The sequence below is a fragment of the Aricia agestis genome, chromosome 8, assembly GCF_905147365.1.
Source record: "Aricia agestis chromosome 8, ilAriAges1.1, whole genome shotgun sequence".
Classification (NCBI taxonomy): Eukaryota; Metazoa; Arthropoda; class Insecta; order Lepidoptera; family Lycaenidae; genus Aricia; species Aricia agestis.
The window spans coordinates 7326647-7352263 of NC_056413.1; the positions used below are offsets into that span (position 1 = coordinate 7326647).

At 37.0% G+C, this 25617-nt stretch overlaps 1 protein-coding gene across 2 annotated transcripts in view; it reads left to right on the forward strand.

The window, feature by feature from the left end:
* The first annotated feature begins 234 nt into the window (after positions 1 to 234).
* Positions 235 to 25617, forward strand: part of LOC121729509 (transcription initiation factor TFIID subunit 6-like) — a 37702-nt gene continuing 12319 nt past the window's right edge. The window contains exons 1-7 of one of the 2 annotated variants that reach the window (XM_042118040.1): positions 235 to 757; positions 928 to 1216; positions 5381 to 5532; positions 5624 to 5803; positions 10201 to 10370; positions 10621 to 10774; positions 22547 to 22719. In XM_042118040.1, coding sequence (XP_041973974.1) covers positions 521 to 757; positions 928 to 1216; positions 5381 to 5532; positions 5624 to 5803; positions 10201 to 10370; positions 10621 to 10774; positions 22547 to 22719 — 1355 coding nt within the window. In that variant the 5' untranslated portion in view covers positions 235 to 520. The remainder of the gene's footprint in view (positions 758 to 927; positions 1217 to 5380; positions 5533 to 5623; positions 5804 to 10200; positions 10371 to 10620; positions 10775 to 22546; positions 22720 to 25617) is intronic. The other variant, XM_042118041.1, reaches the window with a different exon arrangement.

Below are 25617 nucleotides of genomic sequence, written 5' to 3' on the forward strand. Positions count from 1 at the left end.
TCGCGGCGCCGCGGCGTCGCGCACGGTTCGCGCGCGAGTTCGATGCGGTCGGGGAACCAGCCGCGAAGTGCGAAAAATATGCGAACCGGATCCACATTCACGTTTCGCGGAAATTCCGCGGGGTCACGCGCGACTGGGGATGAGGCCTTACTAACTGCGAAAAATAAAAAATAGAAACGTCAAACTTCAAAGCCGTCAACAGTCAAACTCATGAAATGATCCATCGAAGTTTGAGCGAGTGTTATTTATTTTAATTTCATTAATTTATAATACATTACATCAACTTTTAAATTTATCGATATTTTAGCATAAAGCATTTACCAAATAAAATACCTACATTACTTGCGTACATGGCATAATAAATATGTGACTGTCTAGTGTCTTCACGAAATTTCTGAGCAAGGAGGGGATTCTTGTCATCCTCTACCGCGGACCGATGTTCGTGTAGCTTCATTAGGAAATATTATATTCAATATAGAATAAATTGAGTCTATTCTGAGACTTATAAAGGGTACCCAAGATGGCTGAGTCCGATTTAACACATGCAACTTCCATAACAATGGATTCTATGAAAGTTATAGCAGAAACTGTTGGCATCAGCAGTCTGGGCGATGACGCCGCTAAAGAGTTAGCTGACGACGTATCATATCGTCTTAAAGTTATAGTTCAAGATGCCATGAAATTCATGCATCACTCAAAAAGACAGAAACTTTCTATTACAGATGTGGATAATGCACTGAAAATAAAAAATATAGAGGTATGATCATTTTATCTGTATTAGGTTTTATGAAGAACATTTCCTATGTAATCACAGGTTGATTAAACAATAATTATGAAGCTGAAATATTTAGATATACCAGAATTTTTCTACCTTCCTAATTTAAATTGTATTAATTTTTGCATTGTTACATTAAATTAAAATTTCAGGCTCAATATGGATTTATTCAACCGGATTTCTTACCCTTCCGATTTGCGTCTGGAGGTGGACGAGAACTTTATTTTACGGAAGAAAAGGAAGTTGATTTGTCTGAAATATTATCAGCCCCTCCGCCTAAAATACCTTTAGACGTGTCACTCAGAGCTCACTGGTTGAGTGTTGATGGAGTTCAGCCAACTGTGCCAGAGAATCCACCGCCATTGTCCAAGGAGGCTCAGAAATTAGAATCTGTTGATCCTATATCAAAACTGAGCAAACCAGCAAACAAAGATGTTTCAGGTACTTATCAAATTATTTTCAACTGTTCCTGGGCTTCCACATGCTCAAAATTCTACGGGAACTGTATTTTAGCCATTAAACATAACTTTATGTCCTTCCTTATATAGAGGTATGCAGCAATGGCAAGTCAAAAATTCATGCATTTTATTTTATTTAGAACTCTGAAAAAATATACACTCTATAATACTCTATAGTCTATAAAATCTGAGTGCTCTGATGGACATCCATTAGAGCACTCAGACTTTATAGTACTTTGATTTTATAATTTTATAATAGGTAGATCCGGGTAAATTAAACTCACTCTGAATTTCGTTTCGCCAATTTTCAGATCTAAACACACTGTTTTAATACACACTCAATGATACTGTCATTATTTTCCTTATGTGCTTTTATTTTCCGTTTTGACATGATATAGAACAGAACTTTTCTTTGCAATTGATTAACTATAAAAAGTGGTCTGTAAATAATAAAAAATAATAAAAAAAAATTGAAAATTGGCAGGCCTGTCCCACTCGCATGTTTAGGCATTGAACTGTAAGTACCACCCGCGGGTGGCACATCATAAGGGACTCACAAGCGAGCGGTGACGCACGCGCAATATTTTTCGTCGCGTATCTACTGTATACTGAACATAGAGGAATTTAATTCATGATTAACCGCTGTGACAAAATCGTTATAAATCTTACAAAAATGAACAATTAAAAAAGGCCAATGAAATATATACTTGAATAAGGTATTTAAATACAAAAAGTAGATAAAAACCATACAAACATAGCAAATAAACCAATTTCATACAAAAAAAATACTTACACAAACTAAACAGAAAATATAAACACAAGTTACTATGTTTAAACTTTAAATTGTCAAAGTTTCCTGCAATATAATCGAATATAAAAAAAACTACTCTAAAATATAGGTTGAGTTACTAGATATTACTATAAAAAGGTTTGCTACTCGTACCAATAGTAATTAAAAAATATTATTTTGTTTTCTAAAAAGCGAAAACCTTGATTTCGTAAGAAAAGGAACGAGTTATGCGATAGAAAGAGAGCAGCCAAGTAGGTAAATATAATTGTAGGCACTTAGCATTGCGCGGTCGGAATTGGAGCTTTATAGTATCGTAGCATGAGTCGTTATTTTTTAAACGGGTTTCGGGAGTGAGATTTCTGTTGTTAAACTAATATGTATTCTGTGAAATTGGTCCTGTTGTTACTGATGTTTGTAATTAAAGCAAATAATGATTCCTTTTTATTAGGGTACTGTAGCCAAATGGCAAAAAACGGAACCCTTATTAAATCACTTCACGTAATAGGCTACTTGACCTAATTTTTTTCTTCATGCTAATCGCTTAATAATCATTCATTATTACAATAAAAACTAATATTTTAATATTTTACACAGTAGAAACCCATAAAAATGTTAATTGAAAAATATGCCTTATAAATGGCTCCGAAAACACTGTCCCCCATAGTGTGACGTCATACGTTTTGTATTTTAAGCTCTCTTTATTGAAATTTTTTTATATGCTAAATGTACGCGTCTAAAAGTGCCCAAAAATGATAAAAGAATTAAATAAGAAATTAGAAATCATTTGTAATGTTGAAAACTTTTGAAAAAAAGTTTTGACCATAGAGATATTAAACGAACAAGAGTGGCTGTGGTAAGTGTAAGTGAAGTATGACCAAAACGGGCAAACTACGCAAAAACACAATTAGTCGGGACGTGATTGTCTAAGCGCATACTACGGGAGTGTTTTTTTGAAATGCCTAACTATTCGGTGGTTGTGTGCAAGAATCGAAGTGACCATAAACTTGAAGGGGTCAATTTTCATCGCTAAGTACCAAAACAATTTTGTATTTCCAGCATTTTCCACCAAAATCTAATTTTTTTCGTTAAAATAATTGCATTAGAAATTTTCTGTCGGGTACTGAGAGAAATATGTAACCTAACGATTGAACGCATAACATTGCTCGCTAAGTGTTGCGTGCCTGGTGTGTAAAACAGTCTAAGCGAGCAATGAAAATTGCGCATATTGAATCGGTCGCTTTCCGTGCACGGCCGCTGATAAGCGCCGTGAGATAGTGATGTACCTGTCATTTCTTGTTGTCGATACGGCACGTTGCATTGCCGCGATTAGTACGAGTAATAAACTAATAACAAATATTAAGTAGATGATTTTGATAGTTTAATAAATATTTATAAACATGTAAAACAATCTAAGGAATTACTTTATTATTTTCTTTTATTATTAAATAAGTGTAGCAACTAGCAAAGTACCCTAATGAATGTACCTAGATGTGCGAATGGATGTGTGTAAATTCGCCTTTCGTGATTTTCCATGGACGGATTATAGACTAAAATATCACTTTACTCTTGGGAATTATTTAAACTTAAAGTCAGTAAAATATATTATTTCATTACTTTTTAAAGTTGTTTGGCGGGGGTTTTTTTTAATTTCTTAATTTAATATTATTTCATGCTTTTTAAACTTGTGTTCGTTAAAGTACAGAATAATTCCTATCGACAGGATCATATTATATCCCAATATATACCATCTAGGAATGTCCTTTTGGGTGAGGACGTCAATATGAGTCCAAACATGAAACCTCCACTTTGAGGTCATATGGAGCTCGGCTCCTATAGAATCTAGGTGATGCTGCAGCAGCAGCATGCAAAAATTTACTGTTTATCTACGTCTTACTAGCTGTCGCAATTAAAATGAGTCCAAACACGAAACTATTGCTCTAAGTTGGTGAGGAGTTGGGTATCCTATTGATTACCAGGTGATGCTGCAGCACCAGGTCAACTTTCCATTAATGTGCAAATATTTATAAATGTCACGAACTGGAATGCAAAATATAAAGCCCACCAAACGACTGCAAGTTGCTAATCGGCCCTTCACGAACCAGATCAACCGCGATTTTTCAGCACGGAGCAGGTTGATGATGATGAACTTAGAACACTCTCGATCATGTCAGCTTTCAAACAAAAAAACTATATCAAAATCGGTCCACCCGTTTGGATGCTACGATGCTACGATGCCACAGACAGATAGACAGACAGACAGAGAGACAGACAGACAGACAGGCAGACAGACAGACCGACAGACAGACACGTCAAACTTATAACACCCCTCTTTTTTGTCGGGGGCTAAAAATCGAAATAATCTTTTATTTTTACCTCATGACTTTGCATTACACTGTGACTGTGAGGCAACTTACACGTTAAAAAGTAGGGTAGATTTTAAGTTTGCAAGATTTAATTATCTAAAACAAGATAAATCTAAATAAAAAACTTGTTTAAATTGTATTGGGCCAGCTATTAATGCTAAAATTGTTCGCGATATGCAGCAACGTAACTGCTCGATAGTAAATTTATCGACAGTCAATCACTAGCGTAGGTGTGAAATTCTTTGAATGTGTTTTCTGGACTGAGGCGCGTACTTACACAGTAGATAGTAATGTGTGCGCAGCAATCAGAGCTTCGCCTTGAATGTGTGAGTGGCAGGGATTTCTCAATGTGTGGGTGTAATTTGTGTAATTATTTAGGTGTCAATGTATGTGTAGATTACATCAGGACCCAAACAAAGTGCGCTCGGCGGCCCATCTCTTGTTTCTGATATCTGTGGTTTTGACCATTTCATTTCCCGTCTACAATAAATGGAGATAATTTATAAAACTGATGTTTTATTTGAATTATTCAAGAAAATATATTTTACAAATCTTTTTAGGCTTATTTATGTACAAATAAACTTACATATAACGAGCGCGATAAATAAAAGATATTAAATTAGGAATGAGATGACGTCACATCCAATTCGGAAGTAACTCAAAAGCGTTTTCGTCAGTACAAATCCTATTTTCATAAAATTATATTTTCAAATCGACTTTATTTATCAATCATAAGCTTTTATTTGATGATAAGGGTGAAATACAAATAGGTTTTTTATAATAAATAAATATGTTTTCTAGGCCAAGTTCTACTAGAAATATGTATTTTTTCAATGAAATTAAATATAGGTCAAGTAGCCTATTTGTGGACATATTGAGTAGGTCTGAGAATCGGCCAACATCTATTTTTCATACCAAAAATTATTTATATGGCAAAACAACATTTGCCGGGACAGCTAGGATATTATATAATGTTTTTATTCTTTATTTTAAGCTAAAGCCATGTGTGGTAAAGCAGCACGGTTGAAAGCATCAGAATCTGTACACGTGAAACAATTGGCAACACATGAATTGAGTGTGGAGCAGCAATTGTATTATAAGGAGATAACAGAAGCCTGTGTTGGCAGTGACGAAGCAAGACGTGCGGTTAGTGTAAAAGCTACAGTCTTTAATTTTTTGCTTGTAAAGTATCTACTTAGTTAAATAAATATTTTAAATATAACTTTTTTATTCTTAGGAAGCTCTTCAGTCACTGGCCTGTGATCCTGGACTACACGAGATGCTACCAAGGATGTGTACATTCATATCGGAGGGTGTAAAAGTGAATGTTGTGCAAAACAACTTGGCCCTATTAATATATTTGATGCGTATGGTAAAGGCCATGCTGGACAATCAATCTTTATACCTGGAGAAATACGTAAGTAATTATTTTTTTTAGACATAAATTTAATTAAAAAAAAATTAATACATTACATAGCAACATGGTTGTCTGGTATGCAATTGAGGGAGTGCTTAACTTAAACTATTAATTACTTCCTCTCCTAATTACTTCTTATAAAGTGTAAAAAGTTAATGATGTTATGGCAATCGCATTGTAATTAAACATTTAAATAAAGAATTAAACTTATGTCTTTAAGAGGAGTCCATACCGCCGCCGTTATTCCCCTGTTTCCTCCCTGGATAATGCCGGTAGAGTTATGTTTTTTTTCCTGAATATCCATGGCCACTATTAGCATGTCCCTATGTTTTCAGTTTTTTCATAATTTTATTCTTAAAAAAGATAAGAACGTCCAAAAACCCAAAAAAATGGCAAGATTGTCCTCTGTGTTCAAACACCCAGAAAACAAAACTGGCTAAAATATACAAAAAAAATAAAATATAGCATAGGAACACAGCTCAAGCCTTGCTTTAATTCTTAATGAAAAAAGTACTTAATAATAATAATAACTTTTATTTCGGATCACAACAAAAATCCATAGTGTTAGTAAATAATATAATTGAGACTTAAACTATGTTAGTACATCACATTATCAAATAACAATAGCAACAATTTGTGTATTAGGAATGGTGAGGCGTTGGAACTTTTAATGAGCCTATTCCTATTTAACGTGAACCTCTATCCAATGCCTTACCAAACCATCAAGATTATCAGTCAATACCCTTAGAATGCTGTTATTACTACTTCTGACACGCTGCATCAATGACGCCACTCTTTTTCTTATTATGGCGTTAAAGCCATCGGTGCGCATATCTGCAAACATGCCTGAGGCACTACAGTACCTTGGTAGTCAAGATATTATTGTATTGAACACGAAGAGCATTTATCGCGCGCTGGGTGTAGCTCGCCCATAGATTGCATGTGTAAAAGGACTGGCAGTAAGCTTTAAATAAAGTCACTTTTACCTCATCAGAGCATCTTGCAAATCTACGAGCTAACATGTTCCCACGCACGGCCAACGCTCTTCGCTCCCTCTCAATGTCTACATCGTCAACAAGCGTATCAGTTACCCAATGACCCAGGTATTTAAATTTATGGACTCTAGCAAGTGGAACTTCATTAAGAAACACGGGTGGTATTGTGCTAACTTTATGTTCACGGGGTTGGAAAACAAGTAGTTCACTTTTCTTAGAGTTATACCAGAGTCCTTGGGCCTCGGCATACGCTTGACACTTGCCTAGCAGTTTTCCGAGGCCACTGACCGAGGGACTGAGCAGCACCATGTCATCAGCATAACTAATGTTGTTTAGCATTACTCCGCCCATGGAACAACCGACATTAGTGTTGCTCAGCTCCTCGATCAGCTTATTTATGTAAAGGTTGAAGAGACGAGGAGAAGTTAATCCACCCTGTCTAACTCCACACCTTAATTTGTACACGTTAGAGACCAGACCACTTTACAGCATTTTCCTGGTTCTTGTACCAATAATCAAAAATATTAATAACCTCAATTGGAAGATCCGTCTCATCCAGCAACTTGTTGCGTAGTATCTCATAGGACACCATATCGAAAGCCTTTGAAAGGCCCAGAAAACATGCATATACTGGAGTGCTTCTATCGGTGTAGTATTTGACAGTCTGCTTGAGAGACAGAATTGCAGTTTCTGTAGATAGTCCTGCTCTGAAGCCAAATTGGGCATCGTGCAACTTAAGATGCTTGTCTAGATATTGATCAAGCAGACTGTCTAGGATCTTTGCGATTGTTGTGGCTAGCGATATGGGCCTATAATTAGCTTTACTGGAGGAATCTCCAGTTTTATTTTTGATTATTGGTACAACAACCGTCTTCATACAATCGCCAGGTAAATAAGTGTGCCTAATGCAAAGGGTGTAAAACAAAGACAGAACCCTTGGTAAGTGTGAGCCAGCGTATCTCAGATGTTCAATGCTAATTCCATCATGACCTGGAGATTTACCCTTCGTCATAGCGCGTATTGTGTTAGACACTTCTTTCGCAGTAAAACGTATCGGGTGAGTAGATGTCCGGCTGGGCGAGTGGTTATTAGACTCGAGCGGCTGAGACACACAGTTTGGCCTGGATAAGGGCTCTATCAAAAAGTTCTCCCTCTCACCCAGGCTATATCAAAAAGTTCTCCCTCTCACCTCAAATTTAAGGCTGCTGAAGTGAAGATACCGCTATTTATTAATAATGTTGACAAGAATGTATGTTCGTCTGATATTATCGAATACTTTAAAAACAAAACGAATGTATCTATATTGTTAGAAAAAATGAATATGAAGCAGAAAAAAGACTACGACGCTTACAAAATCTTTATACCTAGACATAAGCTGGAATTATTTATGAATAAGGACATATGGCCGAAAGGTATATCGTTTAGACGGTTTATTGACTTTTCAAGAAAAAAGGCGTCGGATCAGAATGCATTCCTGAATAAACAGAATGATTAAAAAGCCTACGAGTACTTTTATATCCTATAATTGTAAGTCGGTTACCCGTTCTGTTGATTATATAAGATTACTGTGTAAACAGGCGGATATCATTGCGCTGCAAGAAACCTGGCTTTATCCTCATGACTTGTCTTTCCTTGGTACGATTGATAAAACTTTTGGTTTCACGGGAAAATCAGCAATTGATACCTCTGAAGGAATTATGCGCGGAAGGCCCTATGGCGGAGTTGCGCTTTTGTGGAAAAAAAGTCCAAAAGTTTTAGTTTTTCATTACATAGCGCATTGTAGAGTTCTATTTGCTGTTTATCTCTATCACCCCAAATTATCTTATTAATTGAACTTTTGCCAATAACCCGTGACTGCTGAGGAATTAGTTTATCTAAATTGCATACTACTTCCAGTGGAAAATGGTCAGACCAAGCAACATCGTCAATGACTCTTACACTGAGCACAGATTGCCTCGCGGCCTCGGTCACTACACAGTGATCGAGCCAGCGAGTGCAACCATGAGCTTCACTTATGTAGGTATGAACATTGTTTAAAATATGCATATCAATACATGACTAATTTTGGTCTTTACAAAAATTTAAAAGTTCTACACAAAAAAGTTCGCCTGGATGAGCGTTAAAGTCCCCTAAAATAATTACAGAAGTGACTTCACATTGATCTACTATAGCGCTAATTACACTTAAACAGTCTGTGAACTCAAGAAGATTTTCACTATTGTCCACTGGCATGTACACCGAAAATACTAAGGTAGATCTATCACAGGTGTGTACCTTTATAGCTGATAACCGGACACTATTACACTCTATGACCACCACTTTCTCAAATGCACTTTTTTTCCACAAAAGCGCAACTCCGCCATAGGGCCTTCCGCGCATAATTCCTTCAGAGGTATCAATTGCTGATTTTCCCGTGAAACCAAAAGTTTTATCAATCGTACCAAGGAAAGACAAGTCATGAGGATAAAGCCAGGTTTCTTGCAGCGCAATGATATCCGCCTGTTTACACAGTAATCTTATATAATCAACAGAACGGGTAACCGACTTACAATTATAGGATATAAAAGTACTCGTAGGCTTTTTAATCATTCTGTTTATTCAGGAATGCATTCTGATCCGACGCCTTTTTTCTTGAAAAGTCAATAAACCGTCTAAACGATATACCTTTCGGCCATATGTCCTTATTCATAAATAATTCCAGCTTATGTCTAGGTATAAAGATTTTGTAAGCGTCGTAGTCTTTTTTCTGCTTCATATTCATTTTTTCTAACAATATAGATACATTCGTTTTGTTTTTAAAGTATTCGATAATATCAGACGAACATACATTCTTGTCAACATTATTAATAAATAGCGGTATCTTCACTTCAGCAGCCTTAAATTTACACTCCGGTTTCGTAAGCCCCGTGCCCTTGTTACCAATAAATCTATACTTATACTTATTTTTCTTTTGCACAATAGACCAGCTGTTTAAATCATTTTTATCATTTTGCTTCCACTCGCCCTCCGCCCGCACTACGTCAGAAAACTTCTTTTGCATCGTTGTAACTGAAGCAACCGGTTCCTTGAGTGTGTTCGGAAGTGCAGTGGGCCTCATACCGATACATAATATTATTATGTATCGGTATGAGGCCCACATATAATATTATACCGATACAAATACTTAAATCGGTTAAGTTTTGGAGAAGGAATCAGCGGACAACGAATCGAAGATTTTCTGTTCTTTTATTAGAACTTTTGTCGTGTTGTCTCTATCGCGCTCTGCGGTGGGAGACTTGAGATTGGTGAGACAGCAATACATTTTCAAATACCTATTTTCAATTTCTCTCGCCCCTGGTGTATCCTCTTAAGAGGTCTCTTCCAGCAAACCATAAACATAACATTATTATTTATTATTATTAGCTGCACGAGCTGATACCGTCGGTGGCGACGTGCATCGTGTCGCGTCAGCTGTGCATGCGGCCCGATGTTGACAACCACTGGGCGCTGCGAGACTTCGCCGCGCGACTCATGGCGCAGATCTGCAAGACCTTCAACACCTCCACTAACAATCTCCAAACAAGAGTTACAAGGTAATATTTTTTTGGCCCAGAATATATTTTCATTAAAAAAAACGTATTTTCTTTCCCACTTATAAAAATATTTAAGTAGCAAATTACTAATATTATATAATATTAATTATTATTTGTTTGTTGACTTTCTTTGTCTAGAGTCTAGACTCTAGCATATTGAAAAAGTAACATGAAAAAAGACAGACCTTAAATATGTTGCGTTACTATTTTTATTTGCAAGTGTTTCTAAATATAACTTCCTTTGTTCTAGACTATTCTCTAAAGCCTTGCAGTGTCCATCCCAGACGAATAACGACAGTGGACCGTCTATGGTCGCCACTATGAAAGAGTCCGAGAAGACGCCGCTAGCGTCCTTGTATGGTGCAGTGCAGGGGTTGGCTGAACTGGGATCTGAAGTTGTAAAGGTACTATCAGAGAAGTTAATTCATAGGCAGTTGGCGGACCTATGTAACTTGGTCGTTCTATGTCAAACCAACAGCGACGGATCACAAATTAAATTAAACTAGAGATCGCCCAATGGTCGAAATTCGACCTTAGTTTCAACGACATTAAGTCCTACGTTTCATTTGTAAAAAAATATTAACTTTATCATATTTTTTTTCAACTCTCGTCTCTGGGACTCAGCCAATCTCAGACTGGCCGTGTAAGCATTGTCTAATAGTATATAAGACTAGGTGTGCCGCGCGGATTCGCCTGCGTAAATTAGGAATTTTACGGAAACCGCATATTTTCCCATAAAAAATAGCTTATGTCCCTACTCCCACTTATTCTACTCTATATCTATGCCAAATATTGCCATAAAAATTGCTCTAGTAGTTCGTAATTTCTAATATTTCCCCCGTTTTTCCCACAATTTCCTGAGTTTCTTCGGTCGTATTAGTCTTAGTGTGATAATATATAGCTTATATAGTCTTACTCGATAAATGAGGTATCTAACACTGAAATAAGTTTTTAAACCGGACCAGTAGTTCCTGAGATTAACCCGTTTAAGCAAACATACTCTTCAGGTTTATAATATTAGGTAGGTATAGATTTTTTAAATTATCGCTTGACTAGCTGTTGCCCGCGACTTCGTCCGCGTAGACTTCAGTTTATAGCGCGCGATGTCAACAAAATTGGTGTCAAAAGCTTTTATAAAAAAAACCCTGGTACCCCTTAAATCAAAACAGCTGTGCAGTGTGCACATAATATTTCATTTTTTAAAATTAAACTTTATATTTTATGCCAAATTTTAAAGCTTATTTAGCTCCCCAATTACACAACTTTACCCATAAACTATTTATCATTGATAGGTTTAAGGTTACGTCACTGTATATAATATAAAGTACTGACTTATTAAATAACGTAATAAAGAAATAACAATCGAAAAAAATCGAAACTTGGATGTATGATGATACCACCTCTTATAGAAAGATGTTGGGCAAGCGTTAGCGCGATGTAAGAGACGCACGGCGCCATCTAGTATGAATTTTTGGAACTAACTTAATTTGAACAAATTTTCGTATTTTCACCCCCTTACAACCCTTTTTCCAGTAAAAAAATAGCCTATGTCATTTCTCAGGCTTTAGACTATCTGTATACAAAATTTCATTACAATCGGTTCGGTAGTTTTGGCGTGAAAGCGAGACAGACAGACAGACAGACAGAGATACTTTCGCATTTATAATATTAGTATAGATAGCCATGGGACGATGCATGGTATAATATGGTAGTGATGATGATGATGATGAATGTAATTTGCATAGTAGCATATGCTTTCCGTTCTTAAAACAATTCACTGAAACTCCCAAACTTGTATCTATAAAGAATCAGGAGTTCTCTCAGCACCTTCCGAACCACGGTATACCAGGTATACCTCGGTGCAAAATCTTAATTGTTGGTAGCATATGCTTAGAATGCTTCTCACGAAACCGAAGTCACCACATGTATCCCTATAAATTTTGAGGAGTTCCCTCGATTACTTATGGATCCTTCATCAGATCACCACTTTTGTAAATACAATACCAAATTAGGATGATACCCTATATACCAAAAGAAAATTTTTGAAAATCGGTTAACAAACGGCAGAGAAATCGTTGAACATAAGAAAACGAACATAACACCTCCCCCATTTTGAAAGTCGGTTAAAATGTGTTATTCTGATGTAGGGTTGCTGAGGATTCCTCTTCCGCTTCCTCATAATGAGGAAGTTCCGCAATATTTTGGGTTCCTCAACCGCTACCGCATCCTCATAAATAAAAATAAAAAAATCCTCTTCCGCTATCGCTTCCTCAAAATTTAAGAGGAATTTATGAGGAATTTCACTGCGCATGCGCGTCGCGTACGGCGTATCCAATCACGGCAACGCACACGCCAGAGCGCGAGAATTGTATCATTCACTCATCTTTTTAGGGTTCCGTACCCAAAGGGTAAAAACGGGACTCTATTACTGAGACTTCGATGTCTGTCCGTCTGTCTGTCTGTCTCCATACTCAAGAACGGCTATAGCTTGCCTTCTGATATATATGTCAATATATATATATATATATATATATATATATATATATATATATATATATATATATATATATATATATATATATATATATATGTCAATATATATATATATATATATATATATATATATATATATATATATATATATATATATATTTCCACCCCGGAGTTGATATTACGTCCTACATGGCGGTTTTTACCGATGATATTGCGTCCGACTGACTTGTTGCATCCTGTATACAGACGCAAGATTGACTATCTCTCAAATTCAGCCAGAAGTAGTGTTAAGGTTAGTACAATGGCTGGGTGAAATATTGGCATGGACGTTGTTTTGTCACCGGAGTGCTTTTCGGCGTATTTCTTAGTTCCGCTATTTGGCGCGCGAATTTTGGAGGTCGCTACTGTGCGCCGTATATCGGTGGCGTATATTCGATACTTTGTTTACGTATAACACGCCGATAATGTGGATTCCTGTATATAATAAAGTTTTTATCAATTCTAATGTGTGATTTAATTACGTCCCACAAAACGACATCGTCCCAGAGGAGACGCGGGGGTGACAGAGGCGAGGGGGCGGAGTTCGCACGCGACATGCAAGGGCATGTTTTTGTTTATATTTTTTGCCGGCCAGCGCGGACGTAATGACGCTTGTGGTATAAATATTGTGTAGTGGGGCGAATATTTGAGAGAGACTAAATTCATGTCTTCAAAGTTGGGTTCACAACGCCTTCGTAAATTTGATGTAACATTACACATTTCAATGTCTAATTAACTTACAAAAATGCTGCTAAAACTATTTGAAAGTAGAGTTATTATTTCAAAAGTTATTATAAAAAAAAGTACCACATTATGAAATTTTTGCGTGTCGTTTCGATACTGCCGCTCACAATTTATTATTTATAAAAAAAAATGAGCTAGAAAGGATTAAAAATTTTATGTTAATTTGAAGATAAAGAAGAGAAGAATCCGATACCAACAAATAACACATCAACTTACATTAAATAACTAAAAATTATATTTTTAAAATGTTCATAAAATTCGCGTCATTGTCCTGCGCATTGTTTGTTTTGAATGCCTTGCCGATATACTCAACGTGACGGGTTGAAACCTATTTTGCGATAAAATCTGCTGGCTCACTTTATTTGATCGCAGTGCTTTGGTGTGGATAGAGGTCTTCGTTTTATGCTCTCTCTCTCTCTTTGAAATACGTTCTACAAAAATTTCCAAATAAGACGTCATTTACATTTCTCGATGTGTGCCAACATTTGTCTGTTTTTCACTACTTTTTTTATAGCAAGTTATAAAGGCCCGCAACATTTCTAAGTTCTTAATAATTTTCTTTATATCAATACTTAATTATAAACGAATTTAGTGAATTCCTCATTTTCCTGAACGTCTTTTTCCTGAATAGCCCTAAAAACACAATGACGATCATTCAGAATAATGATCAAATCTGTAACTCTATTTCAGGAAAACAGGAACAAATATATCGAATCGATGCAATGTCGATATTACAATTAGGTAGTTATTTGACACATTTTCGAAAAATAGTAGTAGAATAGTAAGAAAAGTAGTAAAAATGTTATCTACACTTCAATATTATAAAGCAGGAGAGGTTGTTTGTTTGTTTGAACGCGTTAATCTCAGGAACTACTAGTCCGATTTGAAAAATTCTTTCAGTGTTAGATAGCCCATTTATCGAGGAAGGCTATAAGCAATATTTTATCACGCTAAGAATAATAGGAGCGAAGATATAGAAGAATAGAGGAAAATGTGGAAAAAACGGAGAGAAATTATTTGAAAGGGCTTATTTGAACGCGCTTATCTCAGGAACTACTGGTCCGATTTGAAAAATTCTTTCAGTGTTAGATTGTCGTGTCAATGGTTGTCGTGATTGATGTAGATCGTTTTTTTTAAAAGAAGTGATTTTAAAAACTATTTTAAAGACAAAATAAAATATCCTTGGCCGTCGACCCATTTTGTAATACAAAAAAAATGTTTTAATTGTGTTGCAACGACCAAGAATAATATCAATATTATTACAAATCATTTTGTTCTACCTATGAAACGAAAGAACATAAAATCGCTTTATAAATCTTCATTTTTCTGGTGCAGCATATTTATTTACAAATAAATATGCAATTTACGATCATTATCCTGACGTCCAGTGTCCTGTTTGTTGTTGAACTGTTTATATACTTACCTGTCTAAAAGTATTTTGGATCGATTGTATTAACTACTATGTCCCTACCTACATACCTACGTATATGATTTTCTTTGATAAGTACTTACCTATTGTATATTTTAAACAAAAGCCCATCAGTGACTGAGTTTAGACTGCGAATTGGGTTGGGACTAATGTATTTTTAAATATCTATACTTACTAATATTGTAGAGACGAAATATTTAATCGTTTGCTTATTACTATTTAACTTACGAGTTACGAGACTACTGAACCAATTTAAATAATTCTTTCGCTATTAGAAAGCCACGGTAATGAGAAAATAGCCCAAACAAGTGCATCGAAACTCAACGTCAAGTGGTTACCGGGTCATGGGCTAGGCTGTACACTGTACAGTGTTCTGAGATTTTTTTTTAATCTTGACTTGGTGACTTTCTTCATTCATAAATCGACACCCTTGACAAGATTTATAGTAACTGTGATGGCATACTTATAATAATAATAATGTACTTTTATTCAGCTCGATAACATAAAAACCTTAATCTAGACAATTACAACATGCAAATTATTTTATTTTCAATGGTTTTTTATATTAGAATGTTAAGATCGCAACCGGCAGCTTAGCTAGGTTACAGTATAACCTGTGTTAAAGCCACCGGACCCTTTCCCAACTACTGATCGCATATCGCTGATTTTACATTTCAGGCAATTAAAATTAGATTACAAATTAAATCAATGTTTAAAATTAATCAAACTTGATACAATAAACGGGGGCGGTGGTTACTCACGTCCGTAGGAATTACCTTTTACTACCCTACACGTGTCCCCCGGGTGGTGCTAAACGAGTAACAACGCCGAGTCTCAGGCGGCGGATATGATAACCTGACTCCTAGGCAGTAGTGGCCTTGAGGACTAAATACCCTCAAAAAGTCTAGCGCGGAAAGCAACGGGAAACTACCGCGACTATAATCCCAAGAAAACCACCATGATTAAGAACGCCACCAGAGATAATATGATGTCATGCGACCCGACTAACGCTCGGCGCCAGCTTAGTTCCGGGCCGACTGGTGTGAAATTGGCTACCGGCTGCAGGTCAGTTAACCAGCAGGCTGCTTGCAGAAACTCTGCTACTGTTGGAAACATAACATAACATCTTACTCTAGCAAACTAACACCCAAGGGAAGGGCAATAACAATAGGAACCTGGAATGTCCGTGGACTTTTAAGGCCAGGAAAAACCGAAGTTGTTGAAGCGGAGATGGAGCGCTATAATCTGGCTATACTAGGATTGAGTGAGACCCATGTCAAAGATAACGGATACCACATCACACCTGAAGGAAATATGGTAATCTACTCTGACAGGCAAGACAATAGTTTTAGTGGTGTGGGCTTCATAGTTGCTAGCTGGCTACGAGACAAGGTATTGGGGTATAATACCATCAACAATAGAATTATATCCTTAAAAATTTCAGCCCATCCACACCCAATTAACTTTGTACAGGTCTATGCGCCGACCACTGTAGCCACCGAAGAAGAGATGGAGGAATTTTACCACGAGCTAGAATTAACCTGCAAAGCGTTACCAAAGAAGGAATGTACTATCATCCTGGGAGACTTTAATGCTAAGATAGGGCACACTGATAATGATCAACACCTAAGGAATGTTATTGGGGAATACGGCTTAGGAGCCCGCAACAGTCGAGGTGAGATGTTGTTAGAGTTTTGCATTGAAAAAGGACTATTCGTAACTAACACGGCATATAAACAACATCCAAGACGCTTATGGACATGGCGATCGCCAACAGGTCATAAAAATCAGATTGACTTCATATTAATCAGCAGCAGATGGAAGTCGTGCATAACTCTCTCAAAGACTTTTCCGGGTGCAGATTGTGGCAGCGACCATCAGCTGTTAATAGCTCAATACAGAGTCCGCCTCAAAGTAGTTTCAAAGCCTCCACCATCCAAAAATATTCTTCTAACACAAGAAGCGAAAGCTTTTGAGGACACACTACAAACTTGACTGGACAGTGAAACGTATTGCCCATTTGACTCAGCCAATACATCATGGAATCAGCTTAAGGCCGCATTAGAAGAGACAACTAGAACAATCACAAATGGACGGAAAGTAAAACACCCTAGATCTGAGTGGATGACCACTTGGGAGGCAATCGCACAAAGAAAGGCTCTAAAGACTGGAGGAATTCGTTCAAAGGAAGAACAACAGCGATACTCTGAACTTGACTCACTAGTACAGCGTCTCTGTAGACATGACAAGAATGCATATATCAATTCCATATGTAGAGATATACAAACACACTCTGATACCCTACATCCAAGAGACATGTTCCAAAAGGTGAAAATTCTCACACGGGAACGAAAATCAAAATCTTGGAACATAGAAGATGAAAAGGGTAACCTGATTTTAGACAAGAAACAAGTGATGACAAGATGGAGGAACTACTGCCAAGACCTGTACAAATATGACGCTGATGAACCTGACACTAGATTAGATTTTACAGATAAAGAACCCGACATCGTTCTCCATGAAGTAGAAGCAGCTATAAATAAGCTCAAAACAAAAGCTTGCGGTGGAGATGGTATACAGGCACAAGTGCTTAAGAGCTTGGGTAAGTCTGGAATCAGAGTAATGCATTCAATATGTCTTAAAGTATGGAGAACAGGACAGTGGCCAGACGATTGGACAGAATCTCTCGTGATACCACTACATAAGAAAGGGTCGACTAAAAAGTGTGGAAATTATCGGACCATCTCACTAATTTCACACGCCAGTAAGATTCTTCTCCATGTTATAAACAACAGATTGGCACACTATATAACTAGACAGATATCCAAAGAGCAGGCGGGATTCGTAAAGGGCAGGGGTACCCGAGAACAAATCCTAAACATCCGTCAGCTGATAGAAAAGAGCAGAGAATTCAATGTCCCAATAGTACTCTGTTTTGTGGATTACGCTAAGGCCTTTGACTGCATCGTCTGGTCCAAAATGCTGGAGGTGATGAGAGAGTTAGGCGTCCCCGATCATCTCATATTTTTGGTACAAAACCTCTATCTGGAAGGTCGATCAAGGGTGCGATTAGACAATGATCTGTCAGAGCCGTTTGCTACAGAGCGTGGTGTCAGACAGGGTTGCATCCTCTCTCCACAGCTGTTCAACCTCGTAGGCGAATATATAATGCGTCGAGTGTTGGAAGATTGGGAGGATGGTATTAAAATTAACGGATACCTTCTCAACAACCTAAGGTTCGCTGACGACACCACGCTTATAAGTACTTGCGAAGTGAAACTTGCTGAACTTCTAGCGCGGCTCGAAAAGATTAGTCGAGACTTTGGCCTCCAAATCAATCGCAATAAAACCAAACTGATGTACGTCGATAAGCTGAACCAAATACAAAAGACATCCTTACTACAAGATCTCCAACCCGTAGAGGAGTTTGTCTACCTGGGATCGTTGATTAGCAACAATGGTAACTGCGAGAGGCTCAGTCCGACGGGCTCAGATGGCTAAATCTGCGGTTGGGCGCTTAGAAAAGATATGGAAGAATAAGAACATCTATCGTAGCACAAAAATAACACTAATGCGTTCCCTAATCTTTTCAATATTTTTATATGCCTCCGAGACACTAAAAGCACGTACTCAAACTAAGATTGACGCTTTTGAAATGTGGTGCTGGCGTAAAATGCTCTGCATCCCTTGGACCGCACACCGGACCAACACGTCTATACTTCAGCAACTCAAAATTACCACCCGCCTGTCCACGCTTTGTCTACAACGATCACTTGCCTTTTTTGGCCACATAGCCCGCCGGGAGTCTCATACTAGCTGGGCAATTAGAGGGGAAAAGAGGCAGAGGCAGAGTGGCTACACGATGGACAGACGCGATTGCCAAGGCTGCTGACTGCACGTTCCAGGAGGCATTTCATCAGGCCAAAAATAGAGACAAGTGGAGAGCCCTATCCCAAAAAGCAAATTTTGGTGGTCACGTCCCTCAGCCATGAGGATACGACTAGGAAGAAGAAGATACAATAAACAATACAAAAAACGATCGAAACGATCTACATCAATCACGACAACCATGATTGACTATGACTATCACAGCACAGAACGCAACGTCGCGTCGTGTTTGTTTACGCGCGCGCGTTAACCAACTACTTACGAAAAAATTTATTATTATTGTGAACTTGTATTATATTCAAATACCGTCCTCTTTTTGTACAAAACAAATAAACAGAAATAATAGGTACTATTATAGATAATAACCATAATTTAAATTTACAAACAAAGTATATATATTGTTGTGTAATTTTTGTGTAGTTGTGTAATTTTTTGAGATTTTGGACTGTTTTATCTTATTTTTGATAGGTACGTTAATAATTTTTTAAACGTTTTTATTTTTCTTTTCGACGCCTAAAGGGCCTTTTTTTGAGACTTTGTACTGATAGGTATGTCTGATATGTGATTCTTCAGGTTAATATTTTTCTAAGCATTTTTGTTTTATTTTTTTAACGCCTAAACGGCTAATAACGAATTTCAATTTGTTAAATTTTATCAACTTGTCACGTGGGCAGAGCCACGATTGAAAATTAGTATTGCTTACATACACAAGTTAACTATAGTCAATGTCACAGTAAATTAGCCTCTCAACTGGTCGTTCTTAAAATTGTTAATTTCTTAAATTACTTTTATGTTCCTATTTCGGTGTATTTGATTTGTCCGACACTTTGATTATTATGACTATGGGTTTATTATTGTACCTACTTGATTTTAAACAATAAAACTTAAAAATATCTACTACCGAAACAATTGTTTTATTTTGTGTTCATACTTAAGTTCAGAAGAAACACGCTCACATGATGTCTGCTACAGTGACATAAACGAAAATCTTCTTTCTTCCCTTCAACGCCTTCAAAACTTATGTATTCGTCTTATTTTTGGCCTTCGAAAGTTTGACCATGTTTCTAATTATCGATCTCAGCTCGAATGGCTCCCGATCAAGTTGCGTCGAAACTCTCACATACTTCACTTACTGTACAACATCCTTTTTAGTCCTTCTACTCCTAACTACCTCAAAGTAAAATTCAATTTCCTCGGTCATGACAATCCTATACTTCGCTCTGCAAACAAACTGACTCTTGCGTTTCCTTCTCACAATACTTCATTCTACGATTCTTCTTTCACCATCTCCGCTATTTGTCTCTGGAATTCCTTGCCCGATTTTATAAAAAATCGGAATCAATTAACATCTTTAAGAAACGTTTGAAAGCACACTACCTAGATCAGGCTCAGTCCTTGTAAAACTCTTGGTGTTTTTTGTACAATTATTTTAATGTTCTTTTATTTTTTATAATGTAGGTTTTTAATGTAATGTAGGTAATTATATCAACATGTCTTTTTTAACCTTATTATATCTGTGTAAATTTGTGTAGTTCATTTGGCTATTTTATTATGTGTAATATATTGTATTTAGTGTATGTGTATATATGTGTGTATATGTATGTATGTATGTGTGTATTTTTTTTTCTTTGTTTAAGTTTAGCACTTTAACATTATTTTCTGCCACCATATTTTGGTTGCCTGGAAGAAACCGCTGAAAGCGGTAAGGCCGCCTATTTGCTATGTTCCTTGCCTAATGTTGTTTTTGTTATTTTATATAGTTTATAATGCAAATAAAGAATTTATAAATAAATAAATAAATAAATAAAATGATCATATCTATCATAATTATCCTTAATATTTTTTAGTTAGCCTAGCGGACTTACCTAATTATAATTTAAAATTTAATTAATCTATGTAATATAGGGATAACTTGTTTTTAATGTCTGTTATGTACTCCAAGTTATAGAAATAAGTATTTCATTTTAATCGACTTCATAAAGAGGGATGATTCTCTATTTATACATACATATCGTCACTCCTGTCCCTCATTGGGGTAGACAGAGACCACATCACGCAATGAATTTATTGGGATCTATTATATAGGTACCTATGTATGTATCGATATAACATATAAGGTTAGGAGGAAGCAACAAACTCAACAGTTTATGGCGTACATACAAAAATAATATACGGTACCGATATAATCTCAAATATAGTAAGGAGTCATTTAATTAGTAGAATGCATGGAATTAATATAGTACAATATACGGTATCAATATAACCATACATTTAAATGGATGTAGGAAAAACGATTAAATGCATGGAACGAATACAAAAATATACAATGTGTCACATGATTTCCATCGAGAACGGAAGCAAAAAACCAGCGAGAATTATTTCAAATTGAATATCTAATTTTCGTACGTAAACAAAATTTCTCGTCGACAATAGAATTCACATGACAGCAATGTAACTATATTCGCACGAATAACAATTAAAAAGTCATTGGAAATGGTAGACGCCATAGGGTTCGACTTTGAAAAGACGCAACAAGTCTTCGGCGATTTAAATATATATATATATATATATATATATATATATATATATATATATATATAGACACCATATTCCGACCAAAGGACGTAGGTTGGACGTAGGTCTGCCAACTGCCTAGGAATGAATTTCCTCAATGATACAAGCAGTTTTCAATTATTATTATTGGTGTATGCCAGTTACTGACTTTTTTTACAAGAATTTATCTACTCAACAGTGTTGTTGATTGCATATTTTAAATTTTCTTTAGCCAATCGGTTTTATTTTATTAGACAGTCTTAAACGCTAGTGAACAGATAAACTAATATCAAAAACCTTACACTTTGTGCATTATTATTATCTATTAACAAGAAAATATAACACAATAATAATTGCTTGTTTTTGAAAAATTGAATAATAAACAATCTATGTGCAGTTCATATTTTATGCTATCAAAGTACTTACATAAGTACCTTTTTTATTGCGCAATAAATATCACACACAATATTTATTGAACAACTTATTTGACAATAAGATCGAAAGGCGGACGCATTTAATATTAACCCTAGACGGTTAATAATATTGCACAATACGTGATATAACTGATATTGCACAACAAAATTGATGCCCGTTTACCATTATTCAATATTTATTTATATGAAGTTTGTTAAAATGAAAGAGTATTCATTTATTGATAATTTATTGATATACTAGCGACCCGCCCTGGCGTCGCACGGGTATAAAATATACAGCCACTAAAAAAATGATTAAAATCGATAGCCTATGATCCTTCACGTGGTCTACTTCTTATCTGTGCCAAACAACATAAAAATTGCTCCAGTACTTCGCGAGATAAGCCCTTTCAAATAATTTCCCCCGTTTTTTCCACATTCTCCTATTAGTCTTAGCGTGATAAAATATAGCCTATAGCCTTCCTCAATAAATCGGACCAGTAGTTTCTTGAGATTAGCGCGTTCAAGTTAGCCCTTTCAAATAATTTTCCCCGTTTTTTCCACATTTTCCTCTATTTCTTCGCTCCTATTCGTCTTATTTATTGATATATTGTCAGGTATTCATCCTGCCGCGCGTGCGGTGGCTGGGCGAGCGCGTGGAGGGGGCGCTGAACGGCATCGGCGGCGCGGACCGCCTCGCCGCCGGCAACCTCAAGCACCAGCTGCTCAAGGTGCTGGCGCCAGTCGTGAGGCAGCTGCGCCAGCCGCCAGACCTGCCTGATGACTACAAGTCAGTGTATATCGATGGCCCCAACGAATAAACGTGCAAGAGCTCTTACCCAAAAAATTTTTTTTTGATTTTTCGTTTGCATTGCCTATGATACACCTATGTAAATTTTTTTGTTTTTTTTTTGGATTTATTGTACGGAAAAAATAATAACATATATCACATTAATAATAAAACATGCGCTTATTGCAGATTATTTGTTTATTTGAGTTCACCAGAATAAACGTGTTAAAACAATCTGGCGCACGTGTCTATACTTTCCTTTGGGTTATAACTCTTGCACGATTATTCGTGTAAAAATGCAAGCGACTTCTATGAGTAACGCCTCATTGCAGATGGCGAAACTTTGAATATAATAATCACAGCTATTCTATTATCTTTTAGTAATTTCTCTTGTCTTTTCTGTTTTCTTAAAGATTATTCGAAGAGCTATTTTAAGGTATATCAGAAAAGCTGCTGGTGAGTCGCCGGTCTTTTTAAGAGGGAATACGCTCTCTTCTTAAAGGTTTGCAGGTCGTATGGTCTGGAAATACTGCTGGTGATAGTGCATTCCAAATTTTACAGCGCGCGGCAGAAAGTTACGCGAAAAAAGTACGGTGGAAGACTGCCACTCATCAAAGTTATGAGGATGGTATATTTTTCACGTGGAACGATGGCGAAAAGTTGCAGGAGGTATGATTCCGAACAATTCCTCAGAGCACTCCCCGTGATACAACCGATTGAGGATGCAGAGTGAACCTATTTACATCTCGGCGTTATTCCAAGGGGTTCAGCCTGTTTGAAACATTATGGCAGTCAACAATTCGAGCGGCCCTTCGTTGGATACGATCCAAAGGGATTAGTTGGTATTTTGGGGTCCCTGCGCAGGGATGATAACAGTATTTCATATGAGGCCGAACCTGCATCTTGTAGAGTTGCAGGCATTGGTCCAGACTGAAACACTGTCTCGCCTGTTAATAACACCAAGTTTTTTCGTGGCTAACTTGGCATCACCCTCTAGATGACATTGGAACTGGACTTCGCTCGTTATGTTTACGCCAAGTATTTCAATGTTAAAGAGGTGCCCTGAAAACGAGGATATAGGACCATTGGTGACTTTTTAGTTGTGAACGGGCAGAATTGGCGGGGTTGAATTGGACTCTGGATCTACCCCATTCAGAGACTTTCTCCTGTGAATTCTCTATTTGAGATATAAGTTCGTTTCGACTGTCAATGACATTTAACCGAGAAATATGGTGGAAGCCGGTAGATAAGGCATCACCTGTACTATCATCCGCATAGCAATAAATGCCGTTGGTCTGTAGCTTGTCATTGATCTGCCAAAAAACTTGTGACCTATTTGCATAAATTCTCGGGAAGCCCATATTATTATGATGGAAGCTTTGATAGCAGCGCTTTAAGCCAAACCCGATCAAAGGCCTTCGCAATATCCAAACTAACAGCCAATGCTTCTCCTCTCCACACAATCACCTGAGCCCAACGATGAGTTTGGTACGCCAAAAGATAACCAGCCAAGCGACCCTTTTGGAACCCGTACTATTTGTCGTGTTTGTCGCTTAGTAATGTCTGGCCGCCCAAGTATCGAAAGAGCTGATAATGGATACCATTGTCTTCGAGAAGACGGAAGCTTTAGAAATTGGTCTGTAGTTGGAAGGATTTGAGCGGTTACCTTTTTTGGGGATCGGGTACACTTAAGGCTATCATCTAAGAAGCCGGGATAATGGCAGAAGAGTAGGAGAACTGAAAACGACATGTTAAGACCGGAGCCAACTCTAAAGCACACTTTTTCAACACAATAGGAGGGATGGAGTGATTCCGTCAGGCCCACTCGACTTTTGGATATCAAGGACATGCCGAGCTATTCACTTTGAGCGCTGATGTAACCTAATATCCGACATGATGCCCCTGCATTGTGGTATGGTCGGCGGTTTTTATCCCAAGGTCATCAGGGGTCGAGTTTGACGTTTTACGTCTTTGTATTTTGTTTCGTGGGCCAACGACCCATTTCCTACTTGTAGGGATGGTAGGATGGCTTTCAGAAATATCCTTCAATAGCTTAGGCCAGAGACCAGAATTTACGGGTTCCCGAAGGAAGCCACTCGAGTCTCTCACCAATACTATTGACGTGCTGTTTCTTTGCCCGAGTGATCTCTCTCTTGAAGGATCTATAGGCAAGGTTGTACTCTATTTTATATGTATATACGAGTATCCATGCATATGCGCGAGGGAGGTTAATATTTATCAACAACAACAATAGGTCAACAATATTTTTTTTACTGAACCGTCAACAAGAAAATATTAGCTAACTAGACGTTCCACGCGGCCTCGCCCGCACAAATGAGAAATTTTACGGAAACCGTACATTTTCTCGCAAAAAATAGCCTACGTTTCTTCACGTCATGGTCTACTCTATACCTGTGCCAAATAACTTAAAAATTCATCCAGTAGTTCGCGAGATAAGCGCCTTCAAATAATTTTCCCCGTTTTTTTCCCGTTTTCCTATGTTTCTGCGCTTCTATTATTCTTAGAGTGATAATTTATAGTCTGTAGTCTTCCTCAATAAATGAGCCATCTAACAACGAAATAATTTTTCAAATCGAACCAGTAGTTCCTGAGATTAGCGCGTTCAAACAAACAAACAAACTCTGCAGAATTATAATATTAGTATAGATAGATTGTTATGCGGCAGCCGGCTACCGCTTGGGGATTGATGGGTTAAATGACTTTTTTAAACATTTGATGTAGCAAACCGACAACTTATGTGACATAGACAGTAGAAAAGAATAGATGCATGGTTTAGATGTTTTTATGGGTGATAGGGGATTGCATTACTATTAAAAAATATATCAGTATTGTAAATGACCTAGCATTCATTCGTATTTACACGCATCTTCGACATGA